Here is a 25048-nt window from a genome sequence, read left to right on the forward strand (position 1 = left end):
ACTGAAATTGGGATTTTAGACTAGTGCCCACGTCAAGAGGTATGAGACCTCTGACAAGTTTCTTAAGCCTGCAGACTAAGGGAGAAAAGCTCAATCGTTGAGCATGTGCTCAGATTGTCTGAGTGCCACAATCGCTTGAATCGAGTGGGAGTTAATCTTCCAGATGAGACAGTGATGGTTCTCCATAGTCACTGCCACCAAGCTATTAGAGCTTCGTGATGAACTATAACATATCAGGGATAGATATGATGATCCTTGAGCAACTCGCGATGTTTGACACTGCGAAAGTAGAAATCAAGAAGGAGCATCAATTGTTGATGGTTAGTAAAACCACTAGTTTCTAGAAGGGCAAGGGCAAAAGGGATACTTCATGAAACAGCAAGCCATTTGCTGCTCTAGTGAAGAATCCCAAGGTTGAACCCAAACCCGAGACTAAGTGCTTATGTAATGAGGGGAACGGTCACTGAAGCAGTACTACCCTAGATACTTGGTAGATGAGAAGGCAGGCAAGGTCGACAGAAGTATATTGGATATACATTATATGAATGTGTACTTTACTAGTACTCCTAGCAGCACCAGGGTATTAGATACCGGTTCGGTTGGTAAGTGTTAGCAACTCGAAATAAAAGCTGCGGAATAAATGGAGACTAGCTAAAGGTGAGATGACGATGTGTGTTGGAAGTGTTTCCAAGGTTGATGTGATCAAGCATCGCATGCTCCCTCTACCATCAAGATTGGTGTTTGCGTTGAGCATAAACATGATTGGATTATGTTTATCGCAATACGGTTATTCATTTAAGGAGAATAATGGTTACTCTGTTTATTTGAATAATACCTTCAATGGTCTTGCACCTAAAATGAATCTCGATCGTAGTGATACACATGTTCATGCCAAAAGATATAAAATAGTAATGATAGTACCACATACTTGTGGCACTGCCACTTGAGTCATATTGGTATAAAACGCATGAAGAAGCTCCATGTAGATGGATCTTTGGACTCACTCGTTTTTGCAAAGATTGAGACATGCAAACCATGTCTATTGGTATATATGCATGAAGAAACTCCATGCAGATGGATCGTTTGGACTCACTTGATTTTGAATCACTTGAGACATGCAAATCATACCACATGGGCAAGATGACTGAAAGGCCTCGTTTTCAGTAAGATGGAACAAGAGAGCAACTTGTTGGAAGTAATACATTTTGATGTGTGCAGTCCAATGGGTGTTGAGGCATGCAGTGGATATCGTTATGTTCTTACTTCACAGATGATTTGAGTAGATGTTGAGTGTATTTACTTGATGAAACACAAGTCTGAATTATTGAAAGGTTCAAGTAATTTCAGAGTGAAGTTGGAGATCGTCGTGACAAGAGGATAAAATGTCTATGATATGATCATAGAGATATCTGAGTTACGAGTTTGGCACACAATTAAGACATTGTGGAAAGTGTTTCACAATTAATACCGCCTGGAACACCACAGTGTGATGGTGTGTCCGAACATCATAACTGCACCCTATTGGATATGGTGCATACCATGATGTCTCTTATCGAATTACCACTATCGTTTATGGGTTAGGCATTAGAGACAACCGCATTCACTTTAAAGGGGCACCACGCAATTCCGTTGAGACGACACCGTTTAGAGAAACCTAAGTTGTCGTTTCTTAAAAGTTTGGGGCTGCGACGCTTATGTGAAAAAGTTTCAGGCTGATAAGCTCGAACCCAAAGCGGATAAATGCATCTTCATAAGAATACCCAAAATAGTTGGATATACCTCCTATTTCAGATCTGGAAGCAAAAGTAATTGCTTCTAGAAACGGTTCCTTTCTCGAGGAAAAGTTTCTCTCGAAAGAATTGAGTGGGAGGATGGTGGAGACTTGATAAGATTATTGAACCGTCACTTCAACTAGTGTGTAGCAGGGCACAGGAAGTTGTTCCTGTGGCACCTACACCAATTGAACTGGAAGCTTATGATAGTGATCATGAAACTTCGGATCAAGTCACTACCAAACCTCGTAGGTCGACAAGGATATGTACTACTCCTGAGTGGTATGGTAATCCTGTCTTAGATATCATGTTGTTAGACAATACTGAACCTACGAGCTACGGAGAAGCGATGGTGGGCCCATATTCCGACAAATGGTTAGAAGCCATGAAATCCGAGATAGGATCCATGTATCAGAACAAAGCATGGACTTTGGTGAACTTGCCCGATGATGGACAAGCCATTGAGATAAATGGATCTTTAAGAAGAAGACGGACATGGACGGTAATGTTACCGTCTATGAAGCTTGACTTGTGGCAAAGAGTATTTTCACAAGTTCAAGGAGTTGACTACGATGAGATTTTCTCATCCGTAGCCAGGGACGATTCCAAGGGGGGCGGGGGCGGGGGGGGCTAGACCCTCCCCCCCAACGATTTTGTTTTACGTACAATAGTGATTAAGCAGCTGGAAAAACAACGTGTTAATGACTAATTTCGCCCCCCCTGAGGGCCCTGACCACGGCCTAGTAAACTCTGAAGCCCATCTTAGAAGGCCTTAGCAGGAGTAGCCCACCATCGAAAAAGACGGACACGCTCAGGTCGTTTCCTTTTCTTCCCCTCGAGCACGTCTAGGTCTTAAGGCAGTTCTCGATCTAGCGCCGCCCAATGTTTTCAATCTAAGAAGGGGGCGAGGCGATCCTTGTGTAGCCGGCCACCGGCCGGATGCACAGCCAACATGAGCAGCAACGAGCAAAGGAAAAAAGGGTTAGTCACTCCCTTCTCTCGTTCTCATTACTTAGTTGTTGTCTGATCTTACAAAATAAGATTAATCTCTCCTGAAAACTGCAGAAAGTACAAACGTAGAAAACTAATTAGGGATTATTTTTGATTCGTGAGAAAAGGTTTTGCATAGTTTATCCCCATATGGTAGAAAGATTTAGTTCATTGACATGTCAATTGCCTGTGTTTTATGATAACTTTTGATGAAAATTGAATTGTTTCAGAGAGCTCACACTTATTTTCTTCCTTTGATGAAGATTAAGTTCAGTATAAATTCGCCAAAAAAAACATTATAACGTCTGCATGGACTTTTTTCTTCCAATCAGTCTGCATGCTTAGGCAAAATACCGCCCCCCCTATGTTAGAATTCTGGCTCCGTCCCTGTCTGTAGCGATGCTTAAGTCCGTCGGAATCATGTTAGCATTAGCTGCATTTATGAAATCTGGCAGATGGATGTCAAAACAAGTTTCCTTACCAGTTTTCGTAAGGAAAGGTTGTATGTGATACAATCAAAAAGGTTTTGTCGATCCTAAGGATGCTAAAAGGTATGCTAGCTCCAGCGATCCTTCCATGGACTAGAGCAAGCATCTCGGAGTCAGAATATACGCTTTGATGGAGTGATCAAAGTTTTTGGGTTTATACAAAGTTTGTTAGAAACTTGTGTTTACAATAAAGTGAGTGGGAGTGCTACAACATTTCTGATAAGTATATGTGAATGACATATTGTTGATCCGAAATGATGTAAAATTTCTGGAAAGCATAAAGGGTTGTTTGAAAGGAGTTTTTCAAAGGAAGACCCGGATAAAGCTGCTTACATATTGGGCATCAAGATCTATAGAGATAGATCAAGACGCCTGATGATACTTTCAAAGAACGCACACCTTGACATGATTTTGAAAGAGTTCAAAATAGATCAGCAAAGAAGGAGTTCTTGGCTGTGTTACAAGGTGTGAGTATTGAGTAAGACTCAAGACCTGACCACAGCAGAAGAGAGAGAAAGGACGAAGGTCGTCCCCTATGCTTTAGACGTAGGCTCTACAGTATGCTATGCTGTGTACCGCACATGAAGTGTGCCTTGCCATGAGTTGGTCAAGGGGTACAATAGTGATCCGGGAATGGATCACATGACAGCGGTCGAACTTATCCTTAGTATCTAGTGGACTAAGGAATTTTCTCGATTATGGAGGTGAAAAGGAGTTCGTCGTAAAGGTTACGTCAATGCGAACTTTGACACTAATCCGGATGACCCTGAGTAGTAAACCGGATTCGTATAGTAGAGCAGTTATTTGAAATGGCTCCAAGTAGCACGTGGTAGCATCCACAGGATGACATAGATATTCGTAAAGCACACACGAATCTGAAAGGTTCAGACCCGTTGACTAATAACCTCTCTCACAAGCATAACATGATCAAACCAGAACCCATTGAGTGTTAATCACATAGTGATGTGAACTAGATTGTTGACTCTAGTAAACTCTTTAGATGTTGGTCACATGGTGATGTGACCTGTGAGTGTTAATCACATGGTGATGTGAACTAGATTATTGACTCTAGTGCAAGTGGGAGACTGTTGGAAATATGCCCTAGAGGCAATAATAAATTGGTTATTATTATATTTCCTTGTTCATGATAATCGTTTATTATCCATGCTAGAATTGTATTGATAGGAAACTCAGATACATGTGTGGATACATAGACAACACCATGTCCCTAGTAAGCCTCTAGTTGACTAGCTCGTTGATCAATAGATGGTTACGGTTTCCTGACCATGGACATTGGATGTCGTTGATAACGGGATCACATCATTAGGAGAATGATGTGATGGACAAGACCCAATCCTAAGCCTAGCACAAGATCGTGTAGTTCGTTTGCTCAGAGCTTTTCTAATGTCAAGTATCATTTCCTTAGACCATGAGATTGTGCAACTCCCGGATACCGTAGGAATGCTTTGGGTGTACCAAACGTCACAACGTAACTGGGTGGCTATAAAGGTACACTACAGGTATCTCCAAAAGTTTCTGTTGGGTTGGCACGAATCGAGACTGGGATTTGTCACTCCGTGTAAACGGAGAGGTATATCTGGGCCCACTCGGTAGGACATCATCATAATGTGCACAATGTGACCAAGGAGTTGATCACGGGATGATGTGAGTTACGGAACGAGTAAAGAGACTTGCCGGTAACGAGATTGAACAAGGTATCGGGATACCGACGATCGAATCTCGGGCAAGTAACATACCGATAGACAAAGGGAATTGTATACAGGATTGATTGAATCCCCGACATCGTGGTTCATCCAATGAGATCATCGTGGAACATGTGGGAGCCAACATGGGTATCCAGATTCCGCTGTTGGTTATTGGCCGGAGAACATCTCGGTCATGTCTGCATGGTTCCCGAACCCGTAGGGTCTACACACTTAAGGTTCGATGACGCTAGGGTTATAGGGAATAGATATACGTGGTTACCGAATGTTGTTCGGAGTCCCGGATGAGATCCCGGACGTCACGAGGAGTTCCGGAATGGTCCGGAGTTAAAGATTTATATATGGGAAGTCCTGTTTTGGTCACCGGAAAAGTTTCGGGTGCTATCGGTTATGTACCGAGACCACCGGGAGGGTCCCGGGGGTCCACCAGGTGGGGCCACCGGCCCCAGAGGGCTGCGTGGGCCAAGTGTGGGAAGGGACCAGCTCCTAGGTGGGCTGGTGCGCCTCCACAAGAGGCCCAGGGCGCAGGAAGGGGGAAGGGGGAAACCCTAGGCTCAGATGGGCCTAAGGCCAATCTAGTGGGGCGCCCCCTCTCTCCCCCCCTTGGCCGCCCCCCAATCCCCATCTAGGGCTGGCCGCACCCCTTGGGGGGGGGAACCCTAGATGGGGGCGCAGCCCCTCCCCTCCCCTATATATACTTGAGGTTTTGGGGCTGCCATACACACGAGAACGTCTCTCTCTTGGCGCAGCCCTACCTCTCTCCCTCTTCCTCTCCCGCGGTGCTTGGCGAAGCCCTGCAGGATTGCCACGCTCCTCCATCACCACCACGCCGTCGTGCTGCTGCTGGACGGAATCTTCCCCAACCTCTCCCTCTCCCCTTGCTGGATCAAGGCGTGGGAGACATCACCGGGCTGCACGTGTGTTGAACGCGGAGGCACCGTTCTTCGGTGCTTAGATCGGAATCAACCGCGATCTGAATCGCTACGAGTACGACTCCTTCATCTGCGTTCTTGCAACACTTCCACATCGCGATCTACAAGGGTATGTAGATGCACTCCCCTTCCCCTCGTTGCTAGATTACTCCATAGATTGATCTTGGTGATGCGTAGAAAATTTTGAATTTCTGCTACGTTCCCCAACAGAGATGGGCAGGTGTAGGGTGCGATCTGCCGCCACAGTTACCCCGGCGCCGCTTACTAATGACGTGGACTGCCGCCGATGGTTGGACTCAAGGGCGCAGATCGAGGTGGAGGGAGATGGGCAAAGATGCATGCAGCCGACGACGATGGAGGGCAGCGAGGACGCAACGAGCCATCCAAAACTTCCACCTCGACCAATAATGATTAGTGGTTCGCGTGGGTCTTGGCTGGATTTGTGGGCAAAAGGAGAAGGTTGGGACAGTTGGATGGAAAATCAGTCAATGGTTCTGGACCAGTCTGACGGATTAGACAATATCAGACGATAGAGTGGAAGGGTTTCCGAAAGAAAAAAGACGATCGTGGGAACCTTCTGACTTTCTGAGCCTGCCCATGTGGGGCGCGAGGTCCCCCATTTTTTTGTGTTCTCGTTTTTTTTTCTTTTTTCTTTTCTTCTTTACTTTTCTTTCCTTCTTTTTCCTCTTTAGTTTTTCACTTTTTTTGCAAATTTTCTTTTCAAATTGACGAACACTTTTTGTTCATCGAGTTCAAAAAATATTCATCATTTAAAAATGTTCAACAATTCAAAAACTGTTCATAGAACTCAGGTTTTTTGGTTCGTCAGATTTAAAAAAGTTCACCAAACTTCAAAATTTGTTCACCGACCTAAAAAATGTTTATTAAATTCAAATTTCTTTCATCATTTTTTTAAAATGTTCATCGAATTCAACTTTTTTGCTCATCGAATATAAAAAATGTTCAGCAAAATTTAAAAATTGTACAGTGATTTAGAAAAATGTTCATTAAATTCCAATTGTGTTCATCATTTTCAAAAAATGTTCATCGGAATTAACTTTTTTGTTCATCAGATTTATCAGATGTTCACCAAAATTCATATTTTGTTCATCATTTTCAAAAAATGTTCGTCAAATACAAAATTTGTTCATTGATTTTTAGAAATGTAAAAAAAGTTCATTCTTTTGAATCACAATTATTTTTTAATTCAAGAACTGATTTTTATGACAAGTCACAATATTTTGAATTTTATTTGCAATCCCGAATTATTTTAATATGGAATACAAGAAAAACAGATAATAAAAATGAAAAGTGAAAAAAAAACGAAAAAAGTTGGGGCGCCCACCCAGCGCTTGGGCCGGCCCAACTGCTAGCCAGTTTTGGGAACCAACTGGTTTTGTTTACGTATTTTTCTGTTTCTTTTTTTTCGTTTTGCTGTTTCAGTTTCTTTTTCCTCTTTCTTCTTTCTTTCTTTTTGCTTTTTGTTTCTTTTACTTTTTCAAGGTTATTTTACCTTTTTAAAACTAAGTCCTTGTTCGAAAATTGTTCTGTATTTTCGAAAAATGGTCTTGCTTTTAAAACTCATTCAAAATTTCAAAAAATGATCGTTTTTAGAAAAAAAATCATAAATTCATAAATTCTCGGGATTTTCCAAAAATGTTCTTTTTTTGAAAAATTTTGCAAATGCTTTTGCTCGAAATTTTCACAACTCTTGAAAAAATATACGGGCTTTTTTAAACCGGTTTTTACTTTTTACTTTTTACTTTGTTGGTAATTTTTTATTTTCTCCTTTTTGTTTCTTTCATTTCAATTTTTCTTTTATTTTAATTATTCCATTTACTTTCTTCTAAAAAAATCATGTTAGTTTGTCAACATATGTTCAGAAACTTAAAAAATGTTTCCCATTTTTAAAATTTGTTCGTGTTTCAAAATTTGTTGAACAGTTCTGATTTTTTTGCAAATTATTGTTTGTGTTTTCAAATTTTGTTCTGGATCCAAAAAATATTCGCGTTTGAAAATACGTTCGTCTTTCCGAATTTTAGTTTGGATTTCAGAAAATGTTTCCATTTAAAAAAGAATGTTCGCGTGCTCGGTTTATTTCTAGGTTTCAAAATATGTTCGCTTTTCCAAAAATTGTTCTAAATTTTAGAAAAAATTTTGTTTTTTGAAAACCGTTCTTGTTTTCAAATTTTGTTCAGCAGTTCTGAAAAAAGTTTGACATTTTTTTATTCTTGTTTCAAATTTTGTTCTAAGTTTTCAAAAAAATGTTCGTGTTTCAATATTTTGTTTTGGAATTTCACAAAATGTTCCTATTTTTTGAAAAAAAAATGTTTTCTGGATTACAAAAAAGTTCACCTTTCAAAAAAATTGTGAATAAAAGAAATTGTTCCTGTCCACAAAAATTGTTTGATCTTAGAAAAATGTTCGTGTTCTAAAAAATGTTTTGAATTTTTTTTAAATTTTTGGTCACGAATATGAAAAGTGTTCACGTTTCATGTAGCATTCATGTTTTTGTTAAAAAGTAAGTTTTGCCTTCAAAATCCAAAACAAAAAGTCGGATCTGCGTTTTAGTTCATAAAGGTTTTCCACTGCTCCATGGTCAACACCGCTCGCTAGTTCAACTTGGGTGTTGGTTGGTCTCTCTAGCGAGACATCTTAGGTTCGATTCGTTGGCGGAGCGTTATATTTTTTTGCATTGCTAAGGTACAAGCCTCCTCGCTCTTCAATGCATCGCTAAAGTACTAGCATGTGCGTTCAGCCGACAATCTACCGCAAAGAGCGGTAGATAGGAGCTCCCGCATTGGGGCGCCCCCACGCGCCATATATGAGGTCTCCATTCGAAATTGGTGTTTGCCTCGCACTGCTTTTAAGCTGAAATGGGCCGAACCAGCTCGGGCCGCTCCCCTCGCGCGCTTCATCGAAGCCGCAGCATTGGATGTAGACGGGTGTGTGCCCTGCTCCCGATTTTGCCAGCGCGACACGCATCCGCTGGCGCGGGTTCCTATATGGCGCATAGGGCGCCCCCGAGCGATCAGGCGCGCACCCCCCCCCCCCCCCCCCGTGCGCGCTGGCGCTGGTATAGGCCGGCCCATATCCCATTTTTTTCTTATTGTTTTTTCTTCAGCTCTCCTTTTTCTTTTTCTTTTTATTATTTTTTCTTTTCTGTTTCCCTATTTGCTTTCTTTTTTTTCTTTTCTTTACAAATTCGTAAACATTTTTTGTATCAAATTCAAAAAATAATCACAATGTGTAAAAATGCTCAACGATTCAAAAAATGTTCATAAATTCCTCTTTTGTTCATCAGGTTGAAACAATGTTCATCAAAATCCAAAATTTGTTCATAGAATTGAAAAAATGTTCACCAAATACAAAAAATGTTCATCAATTTAAATATTTGTTCCCCAAATTTAAAATTCGTTCGTCGATTTCAATATTTGTTCATCAAATTAAAAATTTGTTTGTTTTCTTTTTTGTCCTTTCTTACAAAATTTGTGAACATTTTTTGTATCAAATTAAAAAATGTTCATCAATGTGTAAAAATGTTCATAAAATTCGTTTTTTGTTCATCGGATTGAAAAAATGTTCGTCAAAATTCAAAATTTGTTCATCGAATTCTAAAAATGTTCATCAAACTCGAAATTTGTTCATCAATTTAAAAAATTGTTCACCAAATTCAAAATTTGTTCATCATCGATTTCAAAAATTGTTCACCAAACTCAAAATTTGTTCGTCGATTTCAAATTTTCTTCAATGAATTCAAAATGTGTTCATCCATTTTTTGAAAACATATTCTTAAATACAAATTTTGTTCATCAAGTTAAAAAAATGTTCATCGTATTCTAATTTTGTTCAGCAAATATAAAAAAAAATGTCATCGTTATTAGAAAAATGCTCATATAAATTTGTTCATCAAGATAAATAAATTTTCTTTAAATTTCGAAAGAAGTTCATTATTTTGATATCACGAACATTTTTTTACAAAATTCAATTTTCTAAATTAGGAATTATTTTGAAGAAAAACAAAAAGCAAAAATAGTAAAAAAAAACGAATTAAAAAAACTGGGGCGTTCAGCCCCGCTCGTGGGCTGGCCCACACGGGAGTGGACGAGTGCGCGCTGGCATGTTCGCCAGCGCGTCACGCGCAGCTCCCCCTCCGCTGGCAGATCCTATATGACGCCCGCGTGCGTCCGTTCGTCGCTGCTTCGCTGAAGCGAAGCGAGCGAACGAGGCGCACGGGCCAGCCCACTTCGAGCGAGACTTGGTTTTGGGAACCTTCTCGAACCGGTTTTTTTTTGTAGTTTTTCCGTTATTTCCTGTTTCCTTTTTTACCTTTTGTTTCCTTTTTCTGTTTTTGTTTCTTTTTTTTACCTTTTGTTTCCTTTTTCTGTTTCTGTTTCTTTTCTTTGATTTTATCCTTTTTTCGTTTTACTTTTATACTTTGTTTTAAGAGAATTGTTTGAATTTCAAAGTTTGTTCATGATTTCAAAAAAAATCATGGATTTAAAATTTTGTTCACTTTTTAAAAATTGATTCACAATTTTAAAAAAATTCAACTTATATGAAAAAATGCTCAATATGTATTTAATATTTTTTTCAATACATATAGCAAAATTGTTCAATGTGTAGTTAAAAATAGTTCAACGTATATTACAACAATGTTCAATGTGTATTTAAAATTTGTGCATCATATATCACAAAAATTTACATTGTGTAGTTAAAAGTTGTTTGGCGTATTTTCACAAAGAAATCAATGTATATTTTAAGCGTATATCGCAAAATGTTCAATCAAGTTTTAAAATTTTGTTCGAGAAAACGATATTCATTTCTTGAAGGAATGATTAAAAGACAAATCTACCGCTGTACATAATACGTACTATTGAGCGCTGGAGTCAAACATACGGTCAGTCGCTAGTGCAGTGGCGAGTAAGTCCGCTTTGTAGCTATGTTTCGCGGTTCGACTCCCGAACGCTGCATCTTTTTTCGTGGCATTTCTCTTTTAGGTTCGCTTGTGGGAATGGGCCGGTCCGTTTGGCGCGAATCCTTCAGCGAAAGCTACTCGTTGGTCTCAACTAGGAGCACTCCCCTCCGCTGGTCCCAGGCCTTTTCGGAAAAGGAAAAGGAGAAACCGAGCCGAACTGGGCCGGTGGGCTCTCCTTATATACTACTCCTATACAAGTGTTCTTCTTCCTTTAGATAAGACCGAATCCCTTCTCTCCCAAAAAAAAAAGAGAGCAAAAGGACGATTCTCGGCGGCGGAGGCGGTTTGATCTCATCGGCGGCGATCTACTCCTTCCTTCACCACCCGCCCTCTCCCTTTCTCTCTCCAGTTACAGGTAACGACGTCCCTCTGATTCAACCGGTGGGGATTTGCCCCCTCCCCTCCCCTCCCATCTCCATGTGTGGCGTAGCACATCTTGTTCAGGGGTCTCGCTATTTCCTGCTGTTAATTATATATCTGATCTGATGCAGGAGCGGTCGATCCATCTGTGGCCATGTCGTCGGCCAACGCAACCTCTTGTGTTTATGGGGAAATTTGGATGTACGTATGCTGACACTATTTGTTCATCATATATGCTCTTTGGTGTGCAATTTTTTGCCAGGATTTGTCGTTCTTTTAGCTGCTAAAGGAATTTGTTATCCGACAACATAGATTGCCATGAAAAATGTTCGATTTTTCCATGCTCTCCCAGCCAACGTCAGCACAATAACGTTTTTCCAACTAAATAAGCCTTACATTTTCGGACAGGGGGTGGGGGGTAAAACTTGCACTGCATATTTTATTCATTATACATTACATTATAACAGCCAGTTTGGTAAAGTGTAGTAATATAAAAGAGCTTATTTAGAGATCATTCTTCATATACCCTCTAGTTTGCTCAAGCAACCTCAACTGCATTGTGCTTACATCTTAATTTCTCTACTCCATGCATGCAGTGACGGCTTTGCCAGACTGCACAAAGGGGATGATTTCACTTCTAGCCCATCATCAAATACTCTCCAGGAGTTCAGTGATGTTTGGCTTGCTGCCGCCGAGCGCCAGCTCAGCCTCAGGCCCAAGTCGCCGTCGCCTGAGGAGCTGACGAAACGCAGACAGGAGCGTAAGCGCAAGGGCTTGGTCATAGCGCTCAACACATATGCCAAGCGAAACAACATGCAGGCATGCAAAGAATCATAATCAGAGTATTTATGTTTGCTTGCGTTTTTGCTTAACCACCTTAAGTTGTGTTTGAGTTATTATATGGAACTAAACGGCTGTTGTAGTTCATTGTTTTAACTACTCAAGGTTGGCTAGAACATCACACCCTAATTAACTGTTTTGCGGGTTATGGATGCAAATCATGCGATTTGCTGCTGACTGAATCTATTATACTAACATATGCCGTTTCTATTTCAGCTCACTGATTTAGAATTTGTGGAAGAGAAAGAGAGGAACCAAGTCTATGGATGCGGAGCACTATATGTGCACTCCAACTTTCTGGTGAAAGGTTCAGATGGCAAACCTACTATGTTCTTTGCTGAGATGCATCCTGACTGCACACAGGAAGAGGATGTTGTCTGCTGCACTCCTTTGGAAGAAAACGACTATGGTAACTATATGCTTGGGTGGAATCTCCATGCTTTTTCACTAATCATCTATGTGCTAATATATACTCTCTTTTTTCACACATAAACAAGGTCATTGTGTCGAGTGTGACGATCGAGCAAAGGAGCTTAGGCATCCCTCGGGCGGTGGCTACTTGGGTGGACATGATGAGATGATTTTTCACTTTGAGGAGCTGGACAGTGATGATGACTGTTTTATGTGAAAGGAATCTATATATCCAACACAGAACCACAAACTGATCTGTTTGGTCTTGGATGTGGATTTGTGGCTCTCGGGTGCCACACACCCCTATACGAATATAGTATTCAAAAAATACCAGGAAATTTCAAAAAAAAATCTGGGATTTGGGGATATCAAAATGGGTGTCATTCTACTCCCGTGTTTAGTTTCGTGAGGAATGGGTGCCCGTGGTATTCTCGGTAAAAAATGTCAAAAATAAATTCTCTGTGTAGAAAAAAACTGTTTGGATGGATCGTATGTTGGACCGTATTTTCGTCGCCACGAATACCACGGGCATCCATTCCTCACGAAACTAAATGCGGGGGTAGAATGGGCAACCATGTTTGATAGCCCCAAATCCCAGATTTTTTTGAAATTTCCTGGTATTTTTTTAATACTGTATTCATATAGGGGTTTGTGGCACCTGAGAGCTCCCATGCATTTCCCGTTTGGTTTTTGTCTACTATATGGTTCAGGTGTATGGCGAGAAGTTCTTTTTAGAGTGTGGCAAGAGGTGATGCATGTGACATGCAGGGTGTGTAAGGGAAGGAACCGAAGCATATGTATCTTTAATATTAACTGAAATTATGCCTGAATCGGTGCAATAAGTTATTGTAACTGAACGAGTGTAGGATGATGTGTCATAAGGAGCTCCTGATTTGTGTGTATACATGGGTTGGGACTTGCGGTATTTCAATTTTGTACTTGGTGGCCATATTCTCCCCTTTTTACTTGGTGCGACCATGAAGAGAGAGAGAGAGAACATGGCCATATTATCAACTTGGTAGGGATTATAGCCATTCAAGAAAATAAGTTGGTAGGGATTAATGCTGCTGCATCTTTGTAAGTTTTAACGCTTGACGGTCTTGTGTTCAAGCATCTCTTTCTTTGTAATTTGTGTATCATCTTGTCAAATGCAAACATCTATGGAGTATTTATAATTTTATAAAAAGAAAAAGAGATACAGAGGAGTTTGGGCGACAAGTGAAAGAGGATTATAGTCGAAATGATCCTAACATATTAAGTATCTGAACAATCTTCAACTGGCATTTGCTCAAAACAAAACGCCAAGGAGCTTCATTTGTCCATAAGAGTCAACCGTCTTGCAAGTCAGGTTAGGGTATTGAAATCTATCAACGGGAACTCGGCCATTGTCATACCTATTTCTTTTGAGAAAGAAGTAATCCTTCCGCAGAATATATGATGAAGCTTTTGCACTGTGTATGTTACCTTCAAAAAAAAAAATCTTTCTGGCTAAATCCTTCAGAAACAATTCGGTGAGAAGGTGAATTGCTTTTGAAGACACAAATGTACAGTTCACTAAGGAGTATCATGCCATGTAACGGCTGAAACCTTCAAAAACATACTTGCTGTGCTATTCATCGATCAAAAAACGATATATAATAAACATGGCTCGCGTCTCTATTCATTGATCAAAAACAGTATATCATAAACATGTACGGCAACCAACATCATGGAAAGCATGATAATTGCTATTATAAGCCCAGCAAACTGACTACTTGTCGTACTATGTGTTTTTCCACGCTCCACAAATACTTATTGTATCTCTCCAAGCTCCTCGCCAGCAAACCCAAAAAATATAGGCATAGCTTATACGAAAAAGCAGCAGACATAATAAATCTCAAGAAAACACAAAGATTAAACTCATATATCTGAAGCAAAAGAAAGCTCTCAAGTTGGACCATTTAACCTCGAGTAGATTGTTACAAGACGCACACAACAGGACGTGCAGGAACTAAACAGAAAATCCTTACATATGCATCCTATCTTCCCTAATGAAAAAGAATCCTACCGCTGGCCCAACCCTGTCTGTTGGAGGCTTCACAAAATGAAAAATGCTGGGAATCACCGGCTAGAATGTACAGAAAAGAAAGACAAGGCATTGCTAAATTCAACTGATTGACAACATAGGTTCTGCAGCTCTCACAATGAGCAAACATTACAGTGAGGCTCCAATTCTGCTATAAGATACTCATATGCTCTCACAAATAAACCAAATTAGTAGACATTACAGTAAGGCGCCCAAAAAAAAATCTGCTGGCCGGTGTTTGCTTTACAAAAAGAGTTAATATTCTATATCAGTGTAACTTTCTTAACAACACAGCGCTGCGAGGATGCCCAAGATACATGCTGGTCGTTGTGAGGCTGAACGCCATCAAGATGAGAAACATCCTGCAGTACTCTAACCTAAACACTCGCACGGTAAAGATACTTGAGACAACTACAAGCTATTCGACCTTTGTCTCCCCACTTTTTACCGTACGAGTTTTGAAAAATGTAGTACGACAGCCCATCACTTGTGACGCCATAACCTATGATGACCACACAGTGGGAGCAATACTGCCCTGAAGGATTTGTCTCAAATGTTGCGCCCTCAGGAATGTCATATACGTCGTTGCGTCCAAGCCTATGATAGTCGGTTGTGACTCTGAAGTTCCCAATAAGAGCTATTCCATCCTCCAATAAGGCATGACCCTCTTTAACTCTGGCTGTATTAAGCTTCTCAAATTCCTTTATGCGATAACGTCGGTAACTCTGCAATAAAAGAAACATTAGAGATCATTTAAGAACATGTTGGGTGATCAAATGACATGTATCAACAACTGCTTCAGACAAAAAGAAAACTAGCTACATCAGAGCAAATGCCATGTATCAATAACTACTTGAGACAAAAAGGTTCACAGAGCATGTTGGGTGTACAAATGGCATGTATCAATAACTACATCAGACAAAAATAAAACTAGGTCAGAGCATGTTGGGGTTAGAAATAACATGTATCAATAACTACATTATGTTTGGCTTGTCTCCTTCCAGAATGTTAACTTTTCATGCGGTCCAGAGCATGCTGGATATACAAATGACATGTATCAAAACTACTTCAGACAAAGAAAACTAGTTCAAAGCATGTTGGGTGTACAAATGACATATAAAGAAAACAAGTTCAGAGCATGTAGGGCATACAAATGACATGTATGGCAGAAATCATACGTGAAAATTTTCTTTTGCGTTGTCGTATGCTTCTTCGGTTATGACACCCTGAGCTTCGAGATAGTAATCAAGCGTGTTGTGGCCTTTAATAGAATTTGTTGCACAAAATGCATCAACCAGATCTCTAAGATGTTCCAGCGAAAGATTCAGAATGAACTCCTCTGACAGATAAGTTTCAGTTCCAATTCTCTCTTTTGTAAAGTGATTCAGTACATGACATCGTTGAAGCATATGCACATTGGCCTGTGAATTGTCAACTTCAGCACTAATAATCAAACAGTGAAAATAAAAAGGGCAGTCTAGACATGTACCTCTTCTCTGGTCCCTAAGTGATGGCATAATGCTCCTGCCATTAATAAATCTAAACCTCCAACTGAAGTCAGAGAGGCCGTCTGCTTCCTTATACACTGTCATATAAAATAGATTCATTGAAATTCAAGAGAAGCTCACACAAGTAAAGAGTGACATCCTAAACGATATTGATGTGCCTCAGAAGCAATGTAGTTCAGGTGAAAGAAGGATACTTACTGTACACTTTTGTGTCTGGTCCTTTTGCATCCTGAAAATATGTCCAATTTAAATTACAAGCTCAGTAATTAATTAGCTAAAGTCGTAAGTCTAATGTAAATCAGAAATATAGTAAGATTACAAAAGTCTGACTGTTATTTAAGCTACTGTATTTGAAAAGAAAAGTATTTGGTCCTTACTGAGACTGTCAGTAAGTTAATACATTGAATAAAACTATGCAGCATAATTAGCTAATCAAGAGATGTAGCGGAAAAAGTTGAGACTTGGATCCTAGTTAAGAAACATACTACAGGGGGAGGCGATCCTTCATCTTATCGCATCTAGCTTAAGGACATGACTGTTACTCCCTCTGTCCCATAATATAAGACGTTTTTGCAAGCTAGACGGAGGGAGTAGTTCAGAGGGCATCTATGCAAAACGTAGCAGTTGTGGACCTCCAACAGTAACCTCTGACCAAGAGATGTATGATAAACTAGAACGTGAGTGCCAGATCAAATAATATAGCCAATCAATGAGAAATTTCTTGCAGTTATCTACACCTCAGGGGAGTGCAACAAAATAAATAAATTTGGAGATTACCAGAACCATATTAACCATTATGCCCCAAACTAAATGTTGTTAGTGCATACACTTATTTTGTTCAGATAACATCGAATAATCAAGTTTAAATTGGTCTTTTTGAATAATTATGCAAGTGAATTTATGCCAACTTCCAAGTTATAATTATGGATAGACAACTTCAGATAAATATCCCTAGCTTTATTTGTTTTCTACTCCTACCACTTTTTGTTTAGTGGTGTTTACACGTAATGAAAAAAATGCAGACACACTAAACTATTTCCCTTCAAAAATGGATCCAAAGAACTCAAACTTCAATGAATACAATGGACTAGCTGGTTTGATGCTACCATTAAAAGGAAAGGCACAATTACAAAAATTAAGTTAGGTGCATTTAGCTTCAGATTTCAGCCACAATTACAACAGTTAAGTTGGAACATACCACTGTTAGGCGGCTGAACTTGCGATCATACAACTTTTTAGCATTGATAACTTGTTGATGAAGTTCACTTAGTGGACCCTCAACCTGAAAATAGATGTTAGTTGCCTAATTTTTTTTAAATGATTGTTTGTGACAACAAAAAGTTTGGGCACAGACCTCGGAGACCATTTTCTTTACAAACCGCTCACATCCAATAAATCCCAAAGCAATTATTTCCTTTTCTTGATAAACACTTGTCAGATTCTTGCATTGAGAGCAAATGTCATCCACGGCTTGCACGATGGTAGTAGAACTCCTTGACATTGATTGAATGGAATCCAAGGTCATCGGTAATATGTGCAAAGTACGGAACTTCGAGCAGAAATCTTGAGAAGCATCCTTGCAAGATGCAAGTTCATCAAGGGCTTGACTCACAACTGACAGGTCCTTTTGCAAAGCAATCAGTGTTGGCATAATGGTGGAAAACTGTTGCAGGCAGATTTCTGAAACTATTGGAAACTGAGAAATCCATTTCAGTTCAACATTGACACGGCTATCGTAGTGGACAAATCTACTTGCCGGTTTAGCTACAATCTTAGACAGTTGCTTGCTTCTCTTTTGAAGATTTTGCACATGCAATAGTAAAGGATCCTCATCATTGAAATAGAGGAGCAAACCAGTCTCGAGACCATTCAAGATCTTATTATTTTGCTGACACATTTTATCCAATAATTTCACTATTGGGCCTAAAGAAAATCACAGTGTTAAGAGAATATTGTACACAAATGTTTCGCTACATGAAATACATTATGAGTATTTAGCATTTACCAAATGTGTTGATGAACGAAGTAGGCTGACATCCAAAGAAATAATCTCCACTTTGTCTCTCAACAAGCCCGGAAATTATGAGTTGTTCTGCATTATAAATGTAAATAGTTGGGAAATCAGAGTTAAGTATCTCAAATGCGATAAATGTCAACTAGAACTAAATGTTAATGTACCTTTGGAGGCAAGTTCTGCTGCTTTCCTCAAGTCTTGCAGCAGTGAATCAACATGTCTTTTGATTTTTTGTAAATCACTCAACTGAAGGAACCTTTCATGCATCTCGCTGACCTTTTGTTGAAGTGTCTGATAGCAGCAAGAAAGTTAAATTAGTTAGGATACTAACTTACTTGTTTAACGAAATATAAATCGTAGAAGAATGTACATGTTTAAAACATGGAATAATGTGGCAAGTGGCAACTATCACAAAACTAGATTTTGGAAGACCAGTTTCACAGAAGTAGAGATTTAGAAATCAGTGTTATCACAAAATCATGCAACCAAAATCACATCTGGTCTAGGCACACAAACTAACTGGAATCTTGGAATCATGGCTAACTAGATTCAAATTGCATAAAGAGCATCAGCAGATCTACGTCTGATATGGCCCCATGATCAGTACATATGTTGAAGTTCTGTGATTGCAAACCACCTACAGATCGTGTCACCATCGCCTACAAACCACAACTTAAAATATCAGCCCGTATCTCCCGAAAAAGAAGATTAAGTTGGTCATCCAGAGAGTCATGTACGTTATATCTATCCATTGGCGAGCAAACAACTAAGACAGCGAAGCTGCTACTAGGCAGGCGAACAGATCTGATCTGGAGAAGGGGTAAACAGGGGGCTGGTAGTAGGCAGGCGAAAAGATCTGATCTGGAGAAGGGGCAAACAGGGGCGAACCAGTTGTTGAGAAGCAGGAGGTTGGGGGATCCGTAGAGGCTGCCGTACAAGCTCGCCGGCCCCCGAGTGAGGCACCGGGACGGGGCAGGCCGACGAGGGAGGCGGCTGGACGGGGCAGGCCGACGAAGGAGGCGGCGGGACGGGGCAGGCCGACGAGGGAGGCGGCGGGTCCATGCAGGCCGATGAGGGAGGCGGCGGGTCCATGCAGGCCGACGAGGGAGGCGGCGGGACGGGGCGACTCGTCGCTCGGCCCCGGCGACGGCGAGGCCGCATCTCGCGCCGCGTTAGGGTTCAGCGGCGTCTCCTCCGGACCCGGGGCCCGGCAGTCTGTTCGTGTAACCGTGTGGGGAGGGGAATTGGATCGTGGAATTTTTTTTACTGTGCAAGATTATAGTAGTATTTCAATTCATGGGAACGACTTTCTCTGGTCTTGCCAGACTACTTTGTATTAAATTTATAATGGAATGAATTCTACTGAGCACGTCCTCCTTTTGATTTCTTTTCCCATATCAATAACAACGGTCGAATACACCAAATCTTTCATCAAAATTCACATGTTACTGTTTCCTGTGCAGGCTAGAATTTAACAAGAATCATGACATCCATGGGATTTTATAAGTAAACAGTACCAAGAAACAAGGATTTTGTAAATTTGGGTGTTTCGTTGTAAGAGCATCTCCAACACCGGCCCTCAAACCGCCCGTATACATCCGGACCACGGAAGCCATCCAACGCAGGTCTTCGTCGGTCCACAGCGCGGTCAGGGTGCACTTTCTCCCGCAAAGCGGGGACAAACATGATGTGCTCTACGGGCGTCCGGACAGCTGCCACGTCCGCTTCTGACCGCCCTGGCCCACTAACAACCCACCTGCCTCTCCCGCGCTTTCCATCGAATGTCCGCGCCGTTTGCCGCGCCGCATTCATGTCGGTTCAGAGCATGCAGCGGCTGACATTGATGCCACGAATTGACCGGACAGAATGGCAGTGCAGACGAACGAGACTTCTCACTATCGGCATTGAGGCGGCGCGCCGTCCGAGAGAGCGCTGCTCGCTTTTTTTTAACACAGTACAATCGAATCCGCTCATATACACGAGCATACACTCACCCCTATGAACGCACACACGCACACCCTACCCCTATGAGCACCTTTGAGAGACTGAGTCGGCACATCATCTTGAGATTGACGAAGTGGCCACAGACGTCTTCATAATCGACGGGAACGTCTTCTTCCACTAAACGCACATCAACGAAAGATCTGGAATAAATTCAAGAAAATGCGAGTACCAATGTCAAGTCTGAGACTTGAACTCTGGTGGGCAGGGGATACCATTGTGCTCCTAACCATCCAACCACAGGTTGGTTCGCGAGCCACCTGTCATTAAAACAACGCCAGTTGGCTCTGGCCGTCTGTCCGCTATTTAAACAATGTCAGAGGCCGGGCAAAAATCGGACAACACTCCGCTCACATCTCCTCCTTGCACCATTTTCTCCACAATCTCCATGGCACCACGAGCACGAAGAGGAGTTCTCCGGCATAGAAAATGGTTGGGTGGCCCGTCGAGCGAGGCAACGCGCTGCTCCACCACCCTCGACGATCCAGGCCACTATAGGCCAGCTCGCGGATGCAGAAAGATCCAAGTCGGCGCATCATTTAACAACTCGCAGGGGAGAACGACGGCACTGGCATAATCGTTGCCGTGGACGAAGCCGTGTCGTACCGCTCCTCCCGTGCCCGGGACCACGTCATCCGCTGTCAAAGTACGCGTAACCACGCCTGCCCACCGAGAAGGAAGCCGGCTTCACAGAGATGGATGAAACGGTGGCTAACACATCCGTGGCAACCGCCATCATCGAGGAGAAGTAGAACACGGGAGGCCGCCGCCGCTCGGGTCTCATGAAGACCACCACCGAGGCGATGCCGACGTACATAGCTGGTGTCTTGCCCGATCGCAGGCCATTGTCGTCCCCTTCCCCTCCGGCTAAGCACATCGTGGTGGGTTCCACTCGCATGAGCAGCGCCACCGAACATGGGGAAGCAAGCCACCCTTTGCGTTGAAGCATACACCTTCGGGGCTCACGACAGTCCGGCGAGCGGGCTGCCGGATATGGGGAAGACAATGGAGATCCGTCGTGGCCGGCTATAGACTAGTCAAGGGTATTCGTGTTGTGCGCATGGATACCTGCAGACAATGTCCATAGACTAGTTTTGCCTTAGTCCGGTATAGTTTTTAGTTAAAAGTATCCAAAATGTAATGAATGTCGTCCGGTTTATATGAAATTTGCCTTGTTTGCATGAATCTCTTCCGGTTTATATCAAAATTCGACATGTTTGCATGAATTCCGTCCATTTGGTTTCAATTGTTGTTGAAATGTATGCGGGCAGCGTTAGATGACTGCCTCCCGCATCCATGTCCGCGGATAGATGCGGAATGCGGGTCGCCGTTGAAGATGCCCTAAGCACCGTCAAATTAAATATCAAATTTCACAATTGCATAAAAGACTTTATTGTGATGTTGAAACGCCACTAAAGACATTGGCCTCGTACTTCGCATGTAGCTACTCTAAGGGCTTCTTTGGTTCAAAGAAAAATCGGAGGAAAATTATAGGAATAAGGAATTTTCCTATGGTGGTATTATTCATGTGTTTGATCCAAAGGAATGGGATGGAAGGAAAAATGGAGGAAATTTTCTTTTGAACCCGGTATCAAAGGAAAAATGTAGGAATCCAACATCCATTCAAACCTCCTTTTCAAATTCCAATGCATGAATACTTTAAGTTGACCATTTTTATTTGGATTCATGTGAATCAAACAACCAAGTTAACAAAATCCATGTGTTTATCATTCCCGTTGTTCCAAATATCAGCCCGTTAATCAGCATCTCAATGAGTTAATCGCTACTTGATGGTCACCAAATAGTGGATTAACTGATTTATCGGCCGATTAACTGGAAAATTCGTATGTTTATCACTACTCAGCACCCGCCTGATATGGTACAAGTTACCGATATCCTGTACATTGATCATCCTATGTTTTGCATGTGCATTCCTATCATATTCCCGTGTCTTTTTCTATTCCCGAGTTTTTTACTTGATATTTTGATTGAATAAGTACTTGGAATTTCATGTCATAGTAGATGCATGATGTGTGAATGTTGTAAGAAAATCGGTTTTGCCATGGCCTTTCAAATTATAAATTGAACATATAGTGCAGTGTAGGGCTGTATCTAAATCAGCGAGTGCACCCAAGTTTTAACTAGCTAGATTCGGGTGGTACACATAGTGGCACTTTTAGGTAATTTTCCATTAAAACCAAGGGTAGATGGGTAAGGCATGGTTTCGGGGCATCTACTGGTGAAATGCACCGAGTGGAATCGGGTCGAAGTTTTTCCAGCTCCAACAAAATGAACTAAGGCATTCTCAAATAGTAATAAAAAATGTAGGGGACGAGTGTTTGGGACAACTCTACTAGTGTATCCTCAAGTAATGTTGCTTATTGCTAGCAGATAGAGTACGAACCTAGTAGGATATTTAATGGCTGATCAAACGACTTGATAAGAGTAGAAATATCATATGCCTCGTCATCTCGTTTGTTTTCTCCACAATTTGATACCTGCAAAGCATGCATCATGGGAATGAGACGCAATGAGCTACGATTATATATGTAGTATAAAAATAGTCATGTTAGATGATTTTGTGGAATCATTATTAATTGTAATATTTAGGGGATTTTGTTGAATCATTATGAGCGTGTTCCTCTCTTTATATTAAAAAAAAAGAACTTATACAAATATATAAACTGGTTGCAAGTATATGTAGAAGTCATGCCGATGAAAGGCACTTCAGTATACTGCAATTTTATTTTCTTATAAAGAAGATAAAGCCTCAATTGAATAAATGAAGCTTCGGTTAATTTGATGGAACTTTCTTTTATAGAATGCTAATCTCAGGTAGTATATGGAATTATGTACAAGCTCTATGGCGGTCATGAAGAAGAACAAGACAAGAAGAAGAAAAAAGTTCTACAGCCAGAGCCAACAAATATATTTTTCTATTGAAAAGTTGAGTCTACTCGGTAAAAATAAATTCTGCGTACATATGTTTCGGTATCAGAACTTGATATATGAATAATGAAGGTTCCACTAAATCCCAACTGGACTGTAAGGTTTGTGGATGAAATTCCATGACACAACGAATACAACCAAGTATTTCGTCAACGCACAGTATTTCCTACCTCCCCCCCCCCCCCAGGCCCCCGCGTCGCTCCCGCAGGGGCGACTGGGCGGCTCAAACCCTAGCCCGCCGCCGGGGCTCCCTCCCCCTTTTTTCCTCTCCCTCGTCGCCGCTGGAGGGGGTCGCCGGAGCGCCGCGCGGCCGCCGGGGATGGTGGCGGCGAGGATCTGGTCGCTCCACCCCTGTGGAGGATCTCGGAGCCGAGGTGGCGACCTCGGGCGGTGGTGCTGCGTCGTCCTCAGCAAACGGCGGCAGCGGGTGCTGGCCGCCCATCTCGGCCGTGCGGGCGGCGCGGTGACGGTGGGCGATGGCTGTGGTGCGCGGTGGCTTCGGGGCACCCGCATCAGATCTGAAGGCATCTTCCTCTTCAACCTCTTGTCACCCTCGTCTCAGATCCGTTCTCCGGCGGCCTTCGGGCACCGTAGCCGTGTCTCCTCTCGAGGTGGGGGTTGGGAGAGGGGACCAGAGAAATCCGTGGCTGTCTATGCCGGCCTGCCGGCGGCGACGCCCATGGGCGTCGTACCCTACTTGTAGGCGCTGGTAAAAATGCCCCCTTTCCCCCTCCTCTTCCTCCCGTGTTGCTCGTGGACCAGGTGAAAACCCAAATCCCTCGGGATTGGGCGGCAGCGACGCTGTGGGCGCCGTCACCCTCAAGGGGGTGCCGTCTTTGGTGAGCTCTGGGGGAAGTGTGCTTGTTCCGGTTGGGGGTTGCTCGGTCTTCAGCAGCCTTGCCGTGTAGCTTGCTTCTCCTCGTGTGCAGATATCATGTATTGCCGATGCTTTCCTTGGATGAGCTCCAAGTAGTTTGGCGGTGGTGTCCTGGTGTGGTCTTCCGGTTGGCAACGGCGTCGGTCGCTCTTTAGCCCTCGGGTGGGTGTCTCCACCTTTCGACGGATCGGCGTCCTTCGTGCCAGGGCGAGGGGGCAGGGAGCCCCCTTCTGAGGTGGAGGAGGGCGACATCGACGGCCAAAGCCCATGGAGCTGACAACAGAGCTCCTCCAACTACTGCTTGGTTCTTCCCTAAGCTTTGCTGGTGCCCTGCGTGGTGCTCTGCTCACCGTGGAGGGCTTCTTCGACTTCTAGCTCGACTTGTGCTTTAGTTTCCATATCTTTGCTAGTAGTTTGTGGTAGCCTGATAGCTTTTACACAACACCATGTATCGGCTTGTTGTTTTGTTCTTTGTTTTCATTGTTTGTTCGATGTAATCCTGACTGGTTGATGGCTTTGTTAATTCAATTTGGGCTCTTCTTTAGCCTTCGTTCAAAAAAAAAGTATTTCCTACTCCTACTAATCAATCAATTTGTAGGTACGCACACCTAAAACACATTAGAAGCATGCATGACGTATGTTCACCTTTTGCCCTGCAAGGCGAACCTAGATATATATAAGAGAGAGCTGTAAAAAGAAGAAGGGAGACAGATCGATCTGGTCAGTAGATCATATTGGATCGACGGAGACGGTACGTAAGACGAGATTAACAGGGTAGAAATATAAAGAAATCCAGGAGGCTTACAGGTGATGACATTGATGCATCCACCGATGGATTGGATCGGATGCACGTACGTACGCAAACTTCACACCAGGGGTGCAGATCAATCGATCCAAGCTCGATCTTGTCTCTTCTTGTGCCTGGCCCTCCGGCGATATGTGATATATATGGGTGATCGAGAGCGAGGGCGTGTGATGATCCGACGATGTATCGATCTGCAAACGGCAGGCGGCCGGCCGCCGGCGCCCATCTGCAAACGGAGGACAGACATGGTTAGGGTTCCAAGGAACCGATCAATACGTAATGATAATACTAAAGGAGAGAGAATAAATTGATTACGGTGGACTCCTACATACTG

The 25048-nt window shown here is 42.3% G+C and overlaps 1 protein-coding gene and 1 pseudogene across 5 annotated transcripts; one reads left to right on the plus strand and one right to left on the minus strand.

Annotated features, from left to right (window-relative positions):
• Nucleotides 1–11025: 11025 nt before the first annotated feature.
• Nucleotides 11026–13397, plus strand: LOC123167162 (uncharacterized). 4 transcript variants are annotated; one of them, XR_006483824.1, is made up of 6 exons: nucleotides 11082–11239; nucleotides 11376–11445; nucleotides 11841–12063; nucleotides 12301–12493; nucleotides 12582–12809; nucleotides 13111–13397. XR_006483824.1 is itself a non-coding variant. In XM_044584999.1 (5 exons), exons 2-5 carry the CDS (start codon nucleotides 11399–11401, stop codon nucleotides 12710–12712), a joined length of 594 nt encoding a protein of 197 aa, XP_044440934.1. In that variant the 5' UTR covers nucleotides 11026–11239; nucleotides 11376–11398; the 3' UTR covers nucleotides 12713–13397. The 4 variants fall into 4 exon arrangements, 1 of the variants encoding a protein (XP_044440934.1); XR_006483826.1 differs by having other exon boundaries at nucleotides 12582–12771; nucleotides 13144–13397; XR_006483825.1 differs by having other exon boundaries at nucleotides 12582–12768; nucleotides 13141–13397.
• Nucleotides 13398–14619: 1222 nt separating this feature from the next.
• LOC123165348 (uncharacterized) lies at nucleotides 14620–19347 on the minus strand (annotated as a pseudogene). The gene is made up of 9 exons (XR_006482934.1): nucleotides 18971–19347; nucleotides 18247–18373; nucleotides 18074–18160; nucleotides 17423–17991; nucleotides 17267–17350; nucleotides 16267–16297; nucleotides 16050–16145; nucleotides 15739–15981; nucleotides 14620–15285 (listed from the first exon to the last, which is right to left on the minus strand). The product of XR_006482934.1 is annotated as an uncharacterized protein (transcript).
• Nucleotides 19348–25048: the final 5701 nt, after the last annotated feature.

Source organism: Triticum aestivum, chromosome 7D (assembly GCF_018294505.1).
Source record: "Triticum aestivum cultivar Chinese Spring chromosome 7D, IWGSC CS RefSeq v2.1, whole genome shotgun sequence".
In the NCBI taxonomy this organism is placed as follows: Eukaryota; Viridiplantae; Streptophyta; class Magnoliopsida; order Poales; family Poaceae; genus Triticum; species Triticum aestivum.